This window comes from Neolamprologus multifasciatus, chromosome 6, assembly GCF_963576455.1.
Source record: "Neolamprologus multifasciatus chromosome 6, fNeoMul1.2, whole genome shotgun sequence".
NCBI classification, from domain to species: domain Eukaryota; kingdom Metazoa; phylum Chordata; class Actinopteri; order Cichliformes; family Cichlidae; genus Neolamprologus; species Neolamprologus multifasciatus.
Window position 1 is genome coordinate 17,675,806 of NC_140444.1, and position 13,869 is coordinate 17,689,674.

Below are 13,869 nucleotides of genomic sequence, written 5' to 3' on the forward strand. Positions count from 1 at the left end.
GTATTAATAAGTATTGTTTGAATATGTTATGTTGTAGTCACTGATTAATAGGTATAATAGTGTTTATGCAACTAAGAAAGAGCCTGAATTAAGTAAAAATGAGCAGTTTTATTTTACCAATGTGTATCTGGCATAAGGGTTCTGTGTACTTTTATTAGGCTATGCGTACACCAGCAACTCGTGTTTGACAAATCAATTAGTTTTGGTCTTTTTCTGTGATGTATTGACGAAAATGACGAATCACAGCTTGAAACAACTGCAATTCTGACTCTAGTGAACGATTTTATTCACTAAGTGTTCCTTTTATTGTTTTGTAGGCTACGCTGTACAGGGGAGGCTACAGTAGATTTGCTCCCTACTAAAGACACTACATTTCCCAGGAGCTCCTCTCTTCCATTGAATTACTTTGAAAGAGCTCCCCCTGTTGTCACGGAGGTGGACTGCACCCAGTTTTAAAACGTGGACTTGACCACAAAGAAGATATTTCAGATCCCACCCCAGAGCAGTCCCACGTTTTCTTATATACGCTACTACAGAAATAGAGGAATGCTGTATTAAAGACTGAAGGATGGCCTTAATGTTAAAAAAAAAAGAAGACGAAGAAGAAGAAGAGAAAAAAATAAGACTTAAGATGGCCTCCTTCCCTATTGCACGGCTGTATTATAGTCTCCCCTTCTTATTCCCTCTGCACTCAGCAGCACAAGATTTGGGACAGAGCCCAGATGTTCTTCCAAAGGCTGCATGTGGATAACTGACACTTAAAACAGCCGTCACCCGTGTGCGTGTTTGTGTGTGTGTGAGTGCATGAAAGAGCCGAGCGTTGTGTGGCCTGCACACGCTCTCTGCTGAAGGAAAAGGAAAGGGAAACACACAATGGAGGTGTCCACAAAACATCAGGGCAGTAGGAAGAAAGACGGTGCGCAGAAAGAGCACCGAGAAAACATTCTGAACCAGAATGACGAGTCAAATGATAAAACCACCCACGGATGGATTTTATAATTCCTCCTCGATGTGGGCGGATAGTAAGGAGAGGATTTCCAATCCCGCGGTGTTCTTTCTGGCAGAGGGAGACTGAATGTGGCAGCTTGGAGAGATGATGTGACGGTTTATAACGCTATAGAAATCACGTCCGAAAGCTGAAGGAGGGAGGGTTTATTAGAGCTGTTCCTTACCTCAAGTTTTCTTAGTATGTGGAAATGGTAAACCTTTAAACTTAAAATTGTTATATGCAAAGAAATTAGTTTAGAGAGAAAAAAAAGTTACCAAATTATTATTATTAATGATATTTGTAATTGTAATTATTCTCATTATTACTCTTATAAATCCATTCTTATGTTTGAGTCAGCAGCCGCTGCTGTCATGGATTCAACAGTGAACCCTGGGGTTAAAAATCATTAAAAAAGTACAAATATGCTGTCAGGTATATGAAAACAGCTTATATCCATGCACGGGACTTCACCCGACACTACAAACATGGCAACACTACACAGAAGAAGAAGGGGGGAAAAGGTTCCTGTTTAGTGGCGTTTACACCCAAACTAAACCCTGGGGTTCAAATAGCGGTTGGTCCTTTTAATGTAGGAATATATTATTTGGATCCCCCCCCCCCCCCCCCCCCTCATATTCCATCTTTTGTAGAGTGTCCAGCAATGGATGAGTCTTCCTGAAACATACTTCTGTTGGTATTGTGTTTAAGATGCTGCAGCAGCAACTGCTGAGCAAGAGAGAGAGATTCAGTTAGTGAGTTTGTAGTAAATATTTAAATGCAAAACACAATTGTGCATATTTCTATTCCATTGTATTCTATATTTCCAAAATGTGGCTTTTTTTATTTTTGGGCTTTTGTTTTTGTTCCAAAGATTTGTAGAAAGCACATTTTTCTGCCGTATGTATAAATATATTATCTTTGTTATTGTTATTATCATAATCCTACAGCTGTTTTTATTATTTACTTTCATCTTCTGTGTTGTTCCTTGTCCTGTAAGGTGCAAGGCCATTTTCAAGTGACTTTGTTTTTTCTCTTGGGAGTAAAGTTCTTCAGCTGGAAAGCATAGCTGGTTGGGGACAAACAAAGGTATGCGTGTCACACCACCAAACCTTTGTCCTTTTGTTTGACTATTCAGTCATTTTTTTTGTCTGTTTTTTTTTTTGTTTGTTTGTTTTTGATTGATCATAGGATCTGCTAGCTTGACATTTATCATATTTCAAAATATACAGTAACACTTTTTTTGTGTACGTGTGTCCATGTTTTGCAAGCGACTGAGCTATTTGGAATGAGTGAACATAGGCCTGTAGCACTTGAGTTAAAGCAGTCTGTATTGTTTTGGTATGAAATCGCTCATACATGCACAGGTTAAGGTTCCTGGCGAAAAACAATTTGTCAGCATTGGGATATGAAGTTGTTTTTATCCATCTTCAAAGCTACCTTTTGTGTTTTCTGCTTCTCACAATCAGGAAAACATGCTTTTCATTAACATGCTTTTTTTCTCCCTTTCTTTTAAATGTGCTGCTGTTGGATTTTCTCAAGTCATTTAGTGTTACTTTTAAAAAAAATATCTCCATATTAATGTAGAATGTGCTTCAGACACTTTTAATTTTTCTTTTTTTTAAAAAAAGAAAAAAAGGCACTAGCCAAAGATGCTAACAGTACCCAGCATGTTCTGGCTTGACATGTGCTACACAAAATACTCTAAGATTGACTTTTGGAGCCACTGAAGGCATGGACAAACCAGCATGAGCGATACTTGTCGAGTTATATATAAAAAAATAGTTTTGCATGAATCTTGTGTCTTTTCATATTTGATTCCTGAGCAGCAGAGCCCAGCTGCGTTCTTCTTTACCACTAAACTCCATGACAGGCAGCTAGCGAATCTAAGCTAGTTAACGCATCAAAGAGCACAGTGCTGTTTGGCAAAAAGGCCCGGTGACAAACAAAATGGCTGCCGCACAAATGACACGTGGCAGCTTCATTTTTTTTTCCTGTCGTGGTTTTCTTGCCAGTGTATTATAGTAAACTATGTGGTCATCCTTCATAGTTGCTATGGTTTCTCAATGGACAGTCCCCTTTCCTCTGTCATGTCTGTATTCCCCCTTGACTGCCATTATGTTTTTTTGTTATTGAATGTCCATATAAAATGTTTTATATAAAAATGTTTTGTTGTGATTGAACTTCTCAGATTGTTTTTTTGAGTCTTATATTATAGTGCAGCTGGCAAACCCGGATGCAGATTGACTTTTATTGTCCACACTGGCCACTGCAAGCAAACTGTAACCATGATACTGTGTTCATGATAATCGGATGAACATGATGGTATCTACTATAAATAAGCATCATTATTATTCATTTCTACTGTCCAATCAATTTATTCCACAGTTTGTCACATTACCATCGCCTTATTTCAAAATGGAATTCATTCATTTTTCATCCCATAATGACAATGTGAAAAAAGTATTCACAGCCATCTCAGTGAAACTCAAAATTGAGCTCAAGTGCATCCTGTTTCCACTGATCGTCTCTCAGATGTTTCTGCAACTTGATTGGAGTCCACCTGTGGTAAATTCAGCTGATAGGACACCTGTCTATGTAAGGCCTCGCAGTTGATAATGCATGTCTGACCAAGCCATGAAGTCCAAGGGATTATGTGTAGACCTCAGAGACACAATGTATCGAGGGAGAGATCTGGCAAACGCTACAGAAACATTTCTTCAACAGTGACAGTGGCCTCAGTCGTTTAGAGTTCAGAACCAACAGCATTTTTTCCTAGATAGGAAGGCCCTTTTACTAAGGTAGAAGGTCCTTAGTCAGGGAGGTGACTAATAATCCAATGGTCATTCTGAACCTTCTATAAGGGTACCCATTTCTGCAGCACTTCATCAGTCAGGCTTGTATGGTAGAGTGGCCAGACGGAAGCCACTCCTCACATAAAAGCCCAACGGGAGTTTGCTAAAAGGCAACTGAAGGTGTCTCAGAACATGAGAAACAAAATTCTGGTCTGATGAAATACAAATTGACTTTTTTTGGTGTGAAGAAACCAGGCAACCTGGCCACTACCATCCCTATAGTGAAGCATGTTGGTGGCAGCATTATGCTTTTTGACAGAGGACCAGTCAGGGTAGAGATGAATGCATGTACCAAGCTTGTAGCATCATACTCAAAAATACTTAAGCCTGTAATTGCTGCCAAGGTCCTTCATCAAAGTAATGAGTAAAGGCTGTGAATACTTATGTACATATTATATTTTTTGTTTTTTATTTTTAATAAATGTTCAATAATTTCAGACAAACCTTTTCACTTTGGGATTATGGAGTATTGTGTGTAGAATTTGGAGGGGAAAACTAAATGTATCCATTTTGGAATAAGGCTGTAACATGACAAAAAGTGGAACAAGTGAAGTACTGTGAATACTTTCTGGATGCACTGTAGGTGTATCTGTTTCCACCAGAAAATCCACATTCAACGTTTTGCTCAGTTTTGGTCACAAATAACTCCTGTGAATTGCATTTGCCACTGCCATTTCATTAGGTACAGATGTTCAACTACTAGTTAATGCAAATATCTAATCAGCCAACCACACTGCAGCAGATCAGTGCATTTAGGCATGCACACATGACCAAGAAGACCTGCTGAAGACATAGTTTTGGTGACAGATGGTCAGGATGGATGGTAGGGTTGGAATTAGGCATGAAACAGCATAAAAACACTGATCCATTCTGTCTCGATGGTTCAGACTGGTGTTGGTGTGAGTTCACTCTTCTCAGATGGCCTGAGGAATCCACAGATTTTAATCGACTAGAGCACCTTTGGGATGTGCTGAAGATTCTTATCATGGATGTGCAGCAACAAATATGCAGCCAAAGGGGGCAAAATGTAGTCCAACCCAACACTAACAAGGTGTACCTATTAAAGTCTGGTCAGTGAATCCGGCTCTTCTCATCTGTAAACCCAGTAGTTTGACTGAAACATCAAAGCACTTGGAAAGACACACACAAATCAGACCTCCATCGTTTGCTGACAAAGTCAAGTGACTTGTTAGCATGCTGATAAGGATTTTACACTGGATGAGTGTGCTAGAAGTAAAATGACACTATCACAGATTTTAATGACCAACCAAGAATTATTTCAGTTCATCCAATCTAGTTGAGGGCCAAGGAGCAAAGCCGGATAACCATCCATTATGTTTTTATGTTTTCTTGCACATCTTCTTACTTTTTTCTTTCTACTATTAAACTCTATGTAGACTAAAGATATAAAATTTGGGACACTGTCTGACCTTCTAGCACTCTCAAGCCCTTGAGTGAAGCTGAAGGTGGCTTTAAAAATAAATGCATTCTTCGGTTCTTTGGATAAAGCTGATCAAGCATGAGCAAAATTCTAGTTTCCATGGGCTGAATTTCTTTCCCCCCAGTCACAAGATGAAGTGTTAGAGACCATCTTTACATAAAGCCCCACAAATGTCTTATTTTCATTTTACAAAAACAGTGTAACTGTCAACAAGGAGTTAAGGTCATACCTCATCAATCCTCTCATCTATTCCCAGAAAGTTAATCGTTCATCTATATGTTTTTAGTGGGAAAAATGCTTTGTTCAAATGAGCACAATTTACTTTCTGGGATTTCCTGTTATTGAGCATGCGCTGAGACTCTTTCACCTAATAAACATTTTGACCCCATTTTGAAAAAGTGCAGGCCTCAAAGTGGGTCTAGATTCTCACAGGCTAAAGATTTGCAATGAATTTTCACAGCTTACAGAGATAACCTTCAGACAAAACAGATGGTTTTGAGAATCTTCCACAGCTAATTTGCTGATTTAGTAAATACAAGTGAGGAAAGCGGAAGGTTTTTTATTTGTTGTTGTTGATTTAATTTTTTAAATCACAATCAGAACAACCTGTGATTGTGCCCAAGTGTTTGGTTGGCAGTATTTGTGAAATACTTTGTTCATAACCTCAAAAAGCAACCTGACAGTCACTGATATTACCTGGGAATCATAACAAAGGTCCATAAACAATGTTGTTCCATATCATTGATTCAGTGGATTACTGGATAAGTGAAAGCTTTAATCTTGTGTTGACCACAGGAAGAAAAAAACTAAAATGAGGATCACAAATATCAGTCTGCAAGCAGTCTGTATGATCGATATCTATACACAAAATAATGCATAAACATTTCTGTCTGTTTGTCTGTTTCTTTGTCCGCATACTACTCCTACATGATCAGGAGTTCAGCACCCAAACTCGACTTAGGCTTCATAAGGTTCTTATCTATATCAGATTTCATGACATAGCCAGGTTGCCCAGCAACCACCTATCAAATAGCTATAAATGACCTATGGGAGCTATATAATTTTATATAATTTACATTAACAAAACTAAATTTTTTCATCATATGTCATGAAACCATGAGGTTCCCTTGCACGAATTTTGTGCTAATACATGTAACTAATGTTGAGATGTTTAAGTCTATGATGTTGTCTGGCTCGCATAAATGTTTATTTTCTTTGATTGATTACCTTAAAAGTATAGTATCTGTTCAAAAAGACACAAAGGTTTTTCTAGGGGAAAGTATTTATTGACATAACTTCATTAATTAACCTACATTAATAGCATGCGCAACATTACATTCATATTTCATATTTCATAAAAATATATATATTTATATATTCATCATCATCTGTACATTAAGAAAAAATAGCTCCAAAGAGGTGGAGGAGGGGCGGAGCGGAAAAGGCAGAAGAGGGAAGGTTTAGTGATGATGCAGCTGTGAGGAAACTTGCTTTCAACATATCTGAATGGTCTCTCAGAACAAACAAACCAGCACAAAGTACAAGGGAGAGAGTTTGGAGGAGCAGGTTGACGCACGGACACCTCAGTGAAGCATATATAAATAAATAAATGTACATAGAGCTATTTAATGTAATATATGATAGCTTTGACACATAATTGGATCAACCTTGAGGATAGAAGCTTATCAGTTTTTGTGTAATTTTTCCCAAACTACATATGGGTGTAACAACCACAATAAACTTCAAGTCGGGATTTGGGGAGGGGAAAGCCTCCTGGGCTGTGAAGTGAAAGATAAGAGGACTGAGAGGAGGAAAATTAGTGCAGGGAGGTTTATAATTGAGGTAAGGGCACGGGAGGGTTTCTAGACGATTCCATATTTCGCCAGGTCGCTGAGCTCCATGTCCCCAAAGGCTTCCCATGGGCAGACCACTGTGAAGTCTGTACCGAGACCGTCCATGCCGGGGATGTCGTCTCCGAATCTAAAAAAAGCAACAAAAGCATGTCTTAACTCTTGACCTGCATTCACTGTGTATCGTTTAATGAGTACTCTATATCAGGTGTGTCAAACACAAGGCCTGGGAAAGACTCCAGTCCAGCCCGCTGGATGCCATCGAAAAATATGAAGGTGGGGTTAGATTTGGACTTTTAACTGTATTTTCATAAGACTTACACCTTTTCCCACTGATACACACCTCCCCCATATTATACCAAAGTAATGAAGTAATATAGAAACTATTAGTATATTTTATTATCTACAATAGAGATTTCTGAGTTTTAGAATGGGTAGTTAAACTTCCTTAGACACTTAAGATCAAAGTGGGGTGTACATCGCCCATGATGTAAATTGAGCTTAGCGTCCATGCTTTGTACTATGCAAAGACTACTCGAGCAAGGATTTCATGTGTCAAAGAAAGCAGAAGAGTTCTGTGATTGAAAAACTATCCCCTGTGATTGTTAAAGTATTGTGTTGCAAATGTTAGTCCAACAGTCAATGTAACTGTTTTGAAACTAGTTTAGCAAAAATAATCCAATCGATCACAAGTTTGATCCGAATACCCGTGAAATTAAATATTCATGAGTCACTGGTTTAGTCTTCAACACTGTTCTATTATAGGATGTGGCAATATGATTTTTAAATGTCATCCCTCAAGCTAAAATGGACTACTATCTCCTAACTGTCATGCGCTAGCTTTAATATTTAGTGCGGTTGGAGCGTGAAGTATTAGAAATGTTGTGCCATGTCTTCCTCTCACCCCTTCTGGCCTGGTTTGGGGGCCTTGCTCTTGAAGGTACGGGTTGTCCTCTGTTTGAACTTGGGAGGTGCCTTCTTGTCAGCAGGTGCAGGTGCGTCTGCCATCTTTTATGATCTGAGAGAGAAAGAATGAACAGTTAATCACTTAATCTTGGTGTTTAAAACCATTCGTCATCGTCCTCCTAAGCTGCCACTTCTTTGATGATATAACACTTGCAGCTTAGATCAAATTATAAACCAAAGCTACCATAGCACCTTAAGCTTTGTTACACCATCAGTGGCTATTTTTACACCTTGACTTTTGAGTTCATGTGTGGTAAAGTTAACACGGCATATATTTTGAGAGCAGGATTTCTGCTAATTCTGCTGTTAGACTGAAGGTTAACCTGCGCACTGCGTGGTGTAAATAATAAGCTCGGGTATAAGGGGATTTGACCTGAACAACAATTTCAATCTACTTTAATCTGGTCTTTTCTTGGCTCAGTTGACTGTGTCATAGTTAAGGTCATCAGTGCTCCTGATTACAAATGTGCTTTGACCTCACTGATGGACTTTTGTAACAGCAAGCAGATTAACTCCTAAGTATCACTCCTTTATTCAACTTTTTATAATGTAGTTACAACACCTTGCTGCTATATATATATATATATATATGCATATATGCATATATATATATATATATATATATATATATATATATATCATTGCAATTGTGTACAAAAACACAACTAGATAAATCAATTAATCATTTTAAAGAAACTAATTAATGAATATTTTTTATTTGGTTTTCCATAAAATTTTAATACAAATTGAATAAGGCTATCGTGACAGGTGTTATAACATGCTGAAATAATAAGACAAATAAAAGAGTTAAAATGATGCCAGTGTAAAGTAATTTTTCCTTTTGAAGGTTTACTTGAAGGTTTTTGTTTTTTTGTATGAAGGGGAGCGATATATTTCGTAGTTTCTGTTAATTTCGACATTATTTGCAAACCCCCCACAAATAAGCCTCCCTTGGCTGTCTTACACAATTAAAAAACTTATAAAGACTTTTTAAATGCTTTTCTAAACAGCATTTACAAAATTGAAAGCATAAAGAAGAAAAAAAAATGATGTAAAGAAGACATACAGTGCACAAACTTTAAACTATAAAGCTTGAAATGTTTTTTTGGTTTTATTTTTTTTAGAAATGTGTCAAATATATCTCCAAAATAAAGTTCTTAAGTGACTCTTACTCTTTATTTCTTCTCTGAGTAATCTTCACTGCAGAATGGAAAGTCAACCAAAGCTCACAGCTGAGTGAAAGTCAGAGTTAGATCTTACCTGTTGTTGCAGTAGCACAGGTGGCTTCTGGATTACGCTTCTCTGGTCTGTTTGTGTTGTTGTAGTCTATGGCTTGCTCCCTGCTTATATACTCTCCCCTGTAATCCCTCTAACATGCTTATCCATAGCTTTTCTGTCCTATTTTTTTACACCACGGTCTCGATTTTTCCCTTGATTAGCTTAGGGAGTGGCCTCATATGTTCACCCTAATGCGTCTTGCCATGTAAAGACATATGTGCCTTATATAATGAAGCACAACAGAGAAGAGAAACTAAGAGGTTCATTCAATGATATTAACCTGACTGTCAATAGAGGAATATTTTCTGGTAGATGCATTTTACCAAATAACTTCTTGTTAATCTACATAACAGTTGAGCTTGAAATCATAATCAGCTGATCGTGATCATTCTTAATTTGAAAAAGCAAACAAACAAACAATAAATTTGACCAAAAAAAGAAATAAAAATCTAGTCCTTTCCAGAGCTTTTAGGCACTTCTTCCAGTATTAATCAGATAATTAAATTTAGGAAAGCCCCAGAAAAGCTGTACAGTAGCCTTAAAGCTCAGATTTTCTCTCTTTCTTTCTTTTTATTGACTTACATTAACTGTAAAGACAGCATCAGTGTGTTACTACCTGCAGACCACACCTGTCACATTGGTAATCATTTATTTAAAGGTCTACATACTGGCACAGTTCATGCCATGTGTTGAAGGATTAAAAGCTGAATAGCTAAGTGTTCTTTATTTGTCAGCATCTGATTCATCGCCTGAAAAGAGTTCAAGGCACCTCTGCTCTTACATCACGTGGTGCTCCAGGTCCTCTTGAAGCTATGGCAGGACACGTTTGTTTACAAATATTATCTCCAGTCCATGAAGAGGTGTAAAAATTAAACTTCTCCAATTTGGGTAAACAATGGCAGAAGAAACAATGGTTACCCCTTCAGTACAGTGAAGTCAGTGAAGGGGAGCAAAATTTTACCCTCATAAATATAAAATAATTTACCTGTACTTGAAGTACAGGTGATAACAAGTTGAAATTTTCAGGACTGACAGAATGAAACACAATCAAAATTTATAAATAATTTCCTTAACTGTCACAATCTAATTTCCATATTTTCTTTTTTGTTCAGCATCGCAGCCTTTTGACGATCACAGAGCCACTTTGAGATGTTTTGAACTTTGTGACATGAGGTGTCATCCTGCATGTGAAGCAGCCATCGCAAGATGTGTACAGTGGTGAGGTGTTCTGCTGCTGTAGCCCATCTGCCTCAAGGTTTGACCTGCTGTCTGTTCAGAGATGCTCTTCTGCGCACCCTGGTTGTAACAAGTGCTTATTTAAGTCACTCTTGCGTTCATGTCAACTTGAAGCAGTCTGGCAAATTTTCGTCCAACCTCTGGCATCAGCAAGGAATGTTTTGGTTTACCCGAAGAACTGCCCACTGAATATTTCCTCTTTTTCAGGCCATTCACGGTAAACCCTAAAGACGGCTGTGTGGGAAATTCCTACCAGTTTGCGATACTAATACTCAGACCAGCCCATCTGGCACCAAAAGCCATGCCAAAATCCAAAGTTACTTAAATCACTTTTCTTCCTCATTCTTATGCTCGATTTGAACTTCATCAGATCATCTTGATCGCGTTGACGTGAATAAAATCACAGAGTTGCTGCCACGAGATTTACTAATTAGATATCCGTGTTAGCAAGCAGTTAAATAAGTGTGCCTAATGAAGTGGCAGTGAATATTCAGTAAATGATCGCATGATTCAGGTAGAAACTGATGCATGTGGTGATCGATGGATGATTGATTGATAATGTAGCTATGGCAGTTAGATAGACAGGTATCTTTCTCCATATTTAGATTTGTGTGTTAATCACTGTCGCCCGCTGCTGCCCGTGAATGACTCCTCTGTAGTTTACTTCAGTTTGCACATTTACAGGCATGTCTATCTTGAAATACACCTTGTATTTATATCTCACTATCCTTTATCTCCTCTATTTGTGGCTGAGCTGGTTCAGAATAGGGCAGAGCTGGCACATCACAGAGCGAACATCTGAGTGGATTAGCAGCTCGGAGGACTTTAAAAACGGGTCGTCAGTCAGAGAGAGACACCACAAGTGAGAAAACGACAGACTCGCCAGACAGCATCAGAAAAACTCTTTGAGACTTTGAACAAAAGGTGAGATGAAACTGCAATTTTGTCAGCTCTTGTGCGAGGAGTTTAGGCTATTATTGCTTTGTATTACCTCAGATTCTTTTCTGCTTTTGTAACTACATCCTCACAGCAGAGAAAAACAGAGCACTGGCTTTACAGCTTTTCTTTTCATTCCTGAGTAGCACGCCTGAAATGGAGTTGAAATGAGACATTTCATAAGAAGCAATGCTTTGTGATGGCCTTTTTGTAAATACTCCTCAAGGCACTGTTGGGATTTCTGTTTCTTCTATTTTATTGGATTTGGGTAACCTCGCTGGTTGAGGATTTTATTTTCAATGGTTAATGCACTCATAATTTAGTGATTTGCTTGGTTGTTTGCAAGCCTGAGTGTGAAATATAAGTGTTTCCAGAAGGGATATGCAATGACTCCTCTGTAAAGAGGAGACTATTGATTGATGTAGCCGAACAAAGAAAAGAGGCAAATTCAGTTTTATTTCTATAACAACCTTTAGCACCAAGGCACTGGAACTGGTTTATGTAAGACAATAAAAGGCATGAAGAAACAGCATAAAAAAAGAAACCCACAGAAAGTGATTCACAAAGATAGAAGAATAAGCGAAACACATGCTGAGAAAAAGAAATTACAAGTTCTCCTCCAATAAATCTGAATTGTTAGTGGTATCTTTGCAGGAAATCATTATATTAATGTTATTTTTTAACCTGTTTTCTCTTTCAGGAACCAAACACAATGGCAGACGTCGCAACTCCCGCTGACAAGAAAGCACCTCCCAAATTTAAGCAGAGGACCACACGCACCTTCAAGAGCAAGGCGCCCAAACCGGGCCAGAAGGGGTGAGATGCTTTCTTTATTTTGTTTTTAACATCACACGTGCAGCTTTTCTTCCATAACTTTATCTTTCTTTCTGCTGGTTTTGCTCATCAAAGCTTGTTGTTTCTTCCAATTAGATTTGGAGACGACATCCCCGGCATGGAGGGTCTTGGCACAGACTTCACCGTGGTCTGCCCATGGGAAGCCTTTGGGGACATGGAGCTTAGCGACCTGGCGAAATATGGAATCGTCTAGAAACCTCAACTGTTTTCCTAGACCGAGTCCTCCTGTCTCTCACCTCACAGCCCAGCTTTCCTTCTCCTTCCCAAAATACCCATCCTCATATTCATTGTCCCTCATGTAATTTGAGAAAAATTGCACACAAACTGATCAGCTAGCAAAAACATTGCAGCATTTAGCTGTTTTTCTTCTTTTTTTCCCCCTGTTTACCCCTCATGTGGTCCTACTGTCAATTAAGCAGCTAGAACTCTACGACCTGCACAGAGGAGGCAGCTTTTGATGTTTTAGAGGTTTGACCTGAAAACAAACCCCCTCACACTCTTTTGTCTCATGCACTTTATTCACCCAACCCTCCCCCCACTTTTCCACCAATGCTCCATCGTCCTTTCCTACTTTTCCTAATCCCCAGCTTCTCTTCATCTCCTGAACCCCTCACTTTCATCTCCAATAACCCATGCAGAAAAAAAATAATATAAAAATGAATAAAAGACAGTTTGATATCTGTGATATCTTTGGACTGCTCTTCTTAACTCATCTACCACCTCTGCTCCCCAAAGCTGCTGATTAACATTGCACAGTCTATTTTGTGTATTAGCAAATTTCCCTTGTGTTCATGTGTTTGTGCTTTTTTTTTTTCATTATTATCATGAGAAAGTCTATAATTCACAACCCGCCTGAGTGAATTAGATAAATCCTATATTTTCTCAGTAGATGGAAATATTTTTAATGAACTCAATAAATGAGAATATTTTCCACTAACTACGTGTCTTTGTGTCTTAGCTCATATTAACACAGAAGGTTTAATTTAGGATTTTGCACACAGTACAATAACCACAGACTCTGGTCTGATTCCTTTGCAGGGTATAAAACGGTAAAATCCACAGTTATTAACTCAAATTGTTTTAAAAATAAAAAAAATAATAAAATAAAACAAAACCGGCTTCAGGGACAAATTGTGAGCAAAAAATTGAAGGCGAGGAGCGTAACTGAATATACTGTTTCCATGGCAACCAGACCTACTTATTCGCAGAAGCAGTCTTTTGTTTTTTCTTCACCAGTGCAGAGAAAGGTTTGATAAATGAACACTGCAGCAAAGGTCGTGTTAGGTTAACCGATCAGCAGTTGGCCGTGCTTACTAACTGCAGATAAAAACTAAAACGCACGCGTGCAAACAAATTAGTTTGCTTTTTAAATTTTTTACAGATTAATATTAATTTTATTTATAAATATTAACACACAAATCTGAACTGGATAAGCAGAAGAGAAAGGATGGATGGGTGAAATTAACA

At 38.2% G+C, this 13,869-nt stretch overlaps 3 protein-coding genes across 7 annotated transcripts in view; 2 read left to right on the top strand and 1 right to left on the bottom strand.

Annotated features, from left to right (window-relative positions):
* Positions 1-6,631, top strand: part of rbfox2 (RNA binding fox-1 homolog 2) — a 44,066-nt gene extending 37,435 nt beyond the window's left edge. For all 5 annotated transcript variants that reach the window (XM_085162674.1, XM_085162672.1, XM_085162673.1 and 2 more), the window contains one exon: positions 318-6,631. In XM_085162674.1, coding sequence (XP_085018800.1) covers positions 318-362 — 45 coding nt within the window. In that variant the 3' untranslated portion in view covers positions 363-6,631. The remainder of the gene's footprint in view (positions 1-317) is intronic.
* Positions 6,546-9,466, bottom strand: LOC146516789 (retinal cone rhodopsin-sensitive cGMP 3',5'-cyclic phosphodiesterase subunit gamma-like). Its single transcript, XM_085162680.1, has 3 exons — positions 9,358-9,466; positions 8,036-8,149; positions 6,546-7,261 (listed from the first exon to the last, which is right to left on the bottom strand). Exons 2-3 carry the CDS (start codon positions 8,137-8,139, stop codon positions 7,144-7,146), a joined length of 222 nt encoding a protein of 73 aa, XP_085018806.1. The 5' UTR covers positions 8,140-8,149; positions 9,358-9,466; the 3' UTR covers positions 6,546-7,143.
* Positions 9,467-11,400: 1,934 nt separating this feature from the next.
* On the top strand, positions 11,401-13,339 carry LOC146516790 (retinal cone rhodopsin-sensitive cGMP 3',5'-cyclic phosphodiesterase subunit gamma-like). Its single transcript, XM_085162679.1, has 3 exons — positions 11,401-11,535; positions 12,248-12,363; positions 12,478-13,339. Exons 2-3 carry the CDS (start codon positions 12,260-12,262, stop codon positions 12,593-12,595), a joined length of 222 nt encoding a protein of 73 aa, XP_085018805.1. The 5' UTR covers positions 11,401-11,535; positions 12,248-12,259; the 3' UTR covers positions 12,596-13,339.
* Positions 13,340-13,869: the final 530 nt, after the last annotated feature.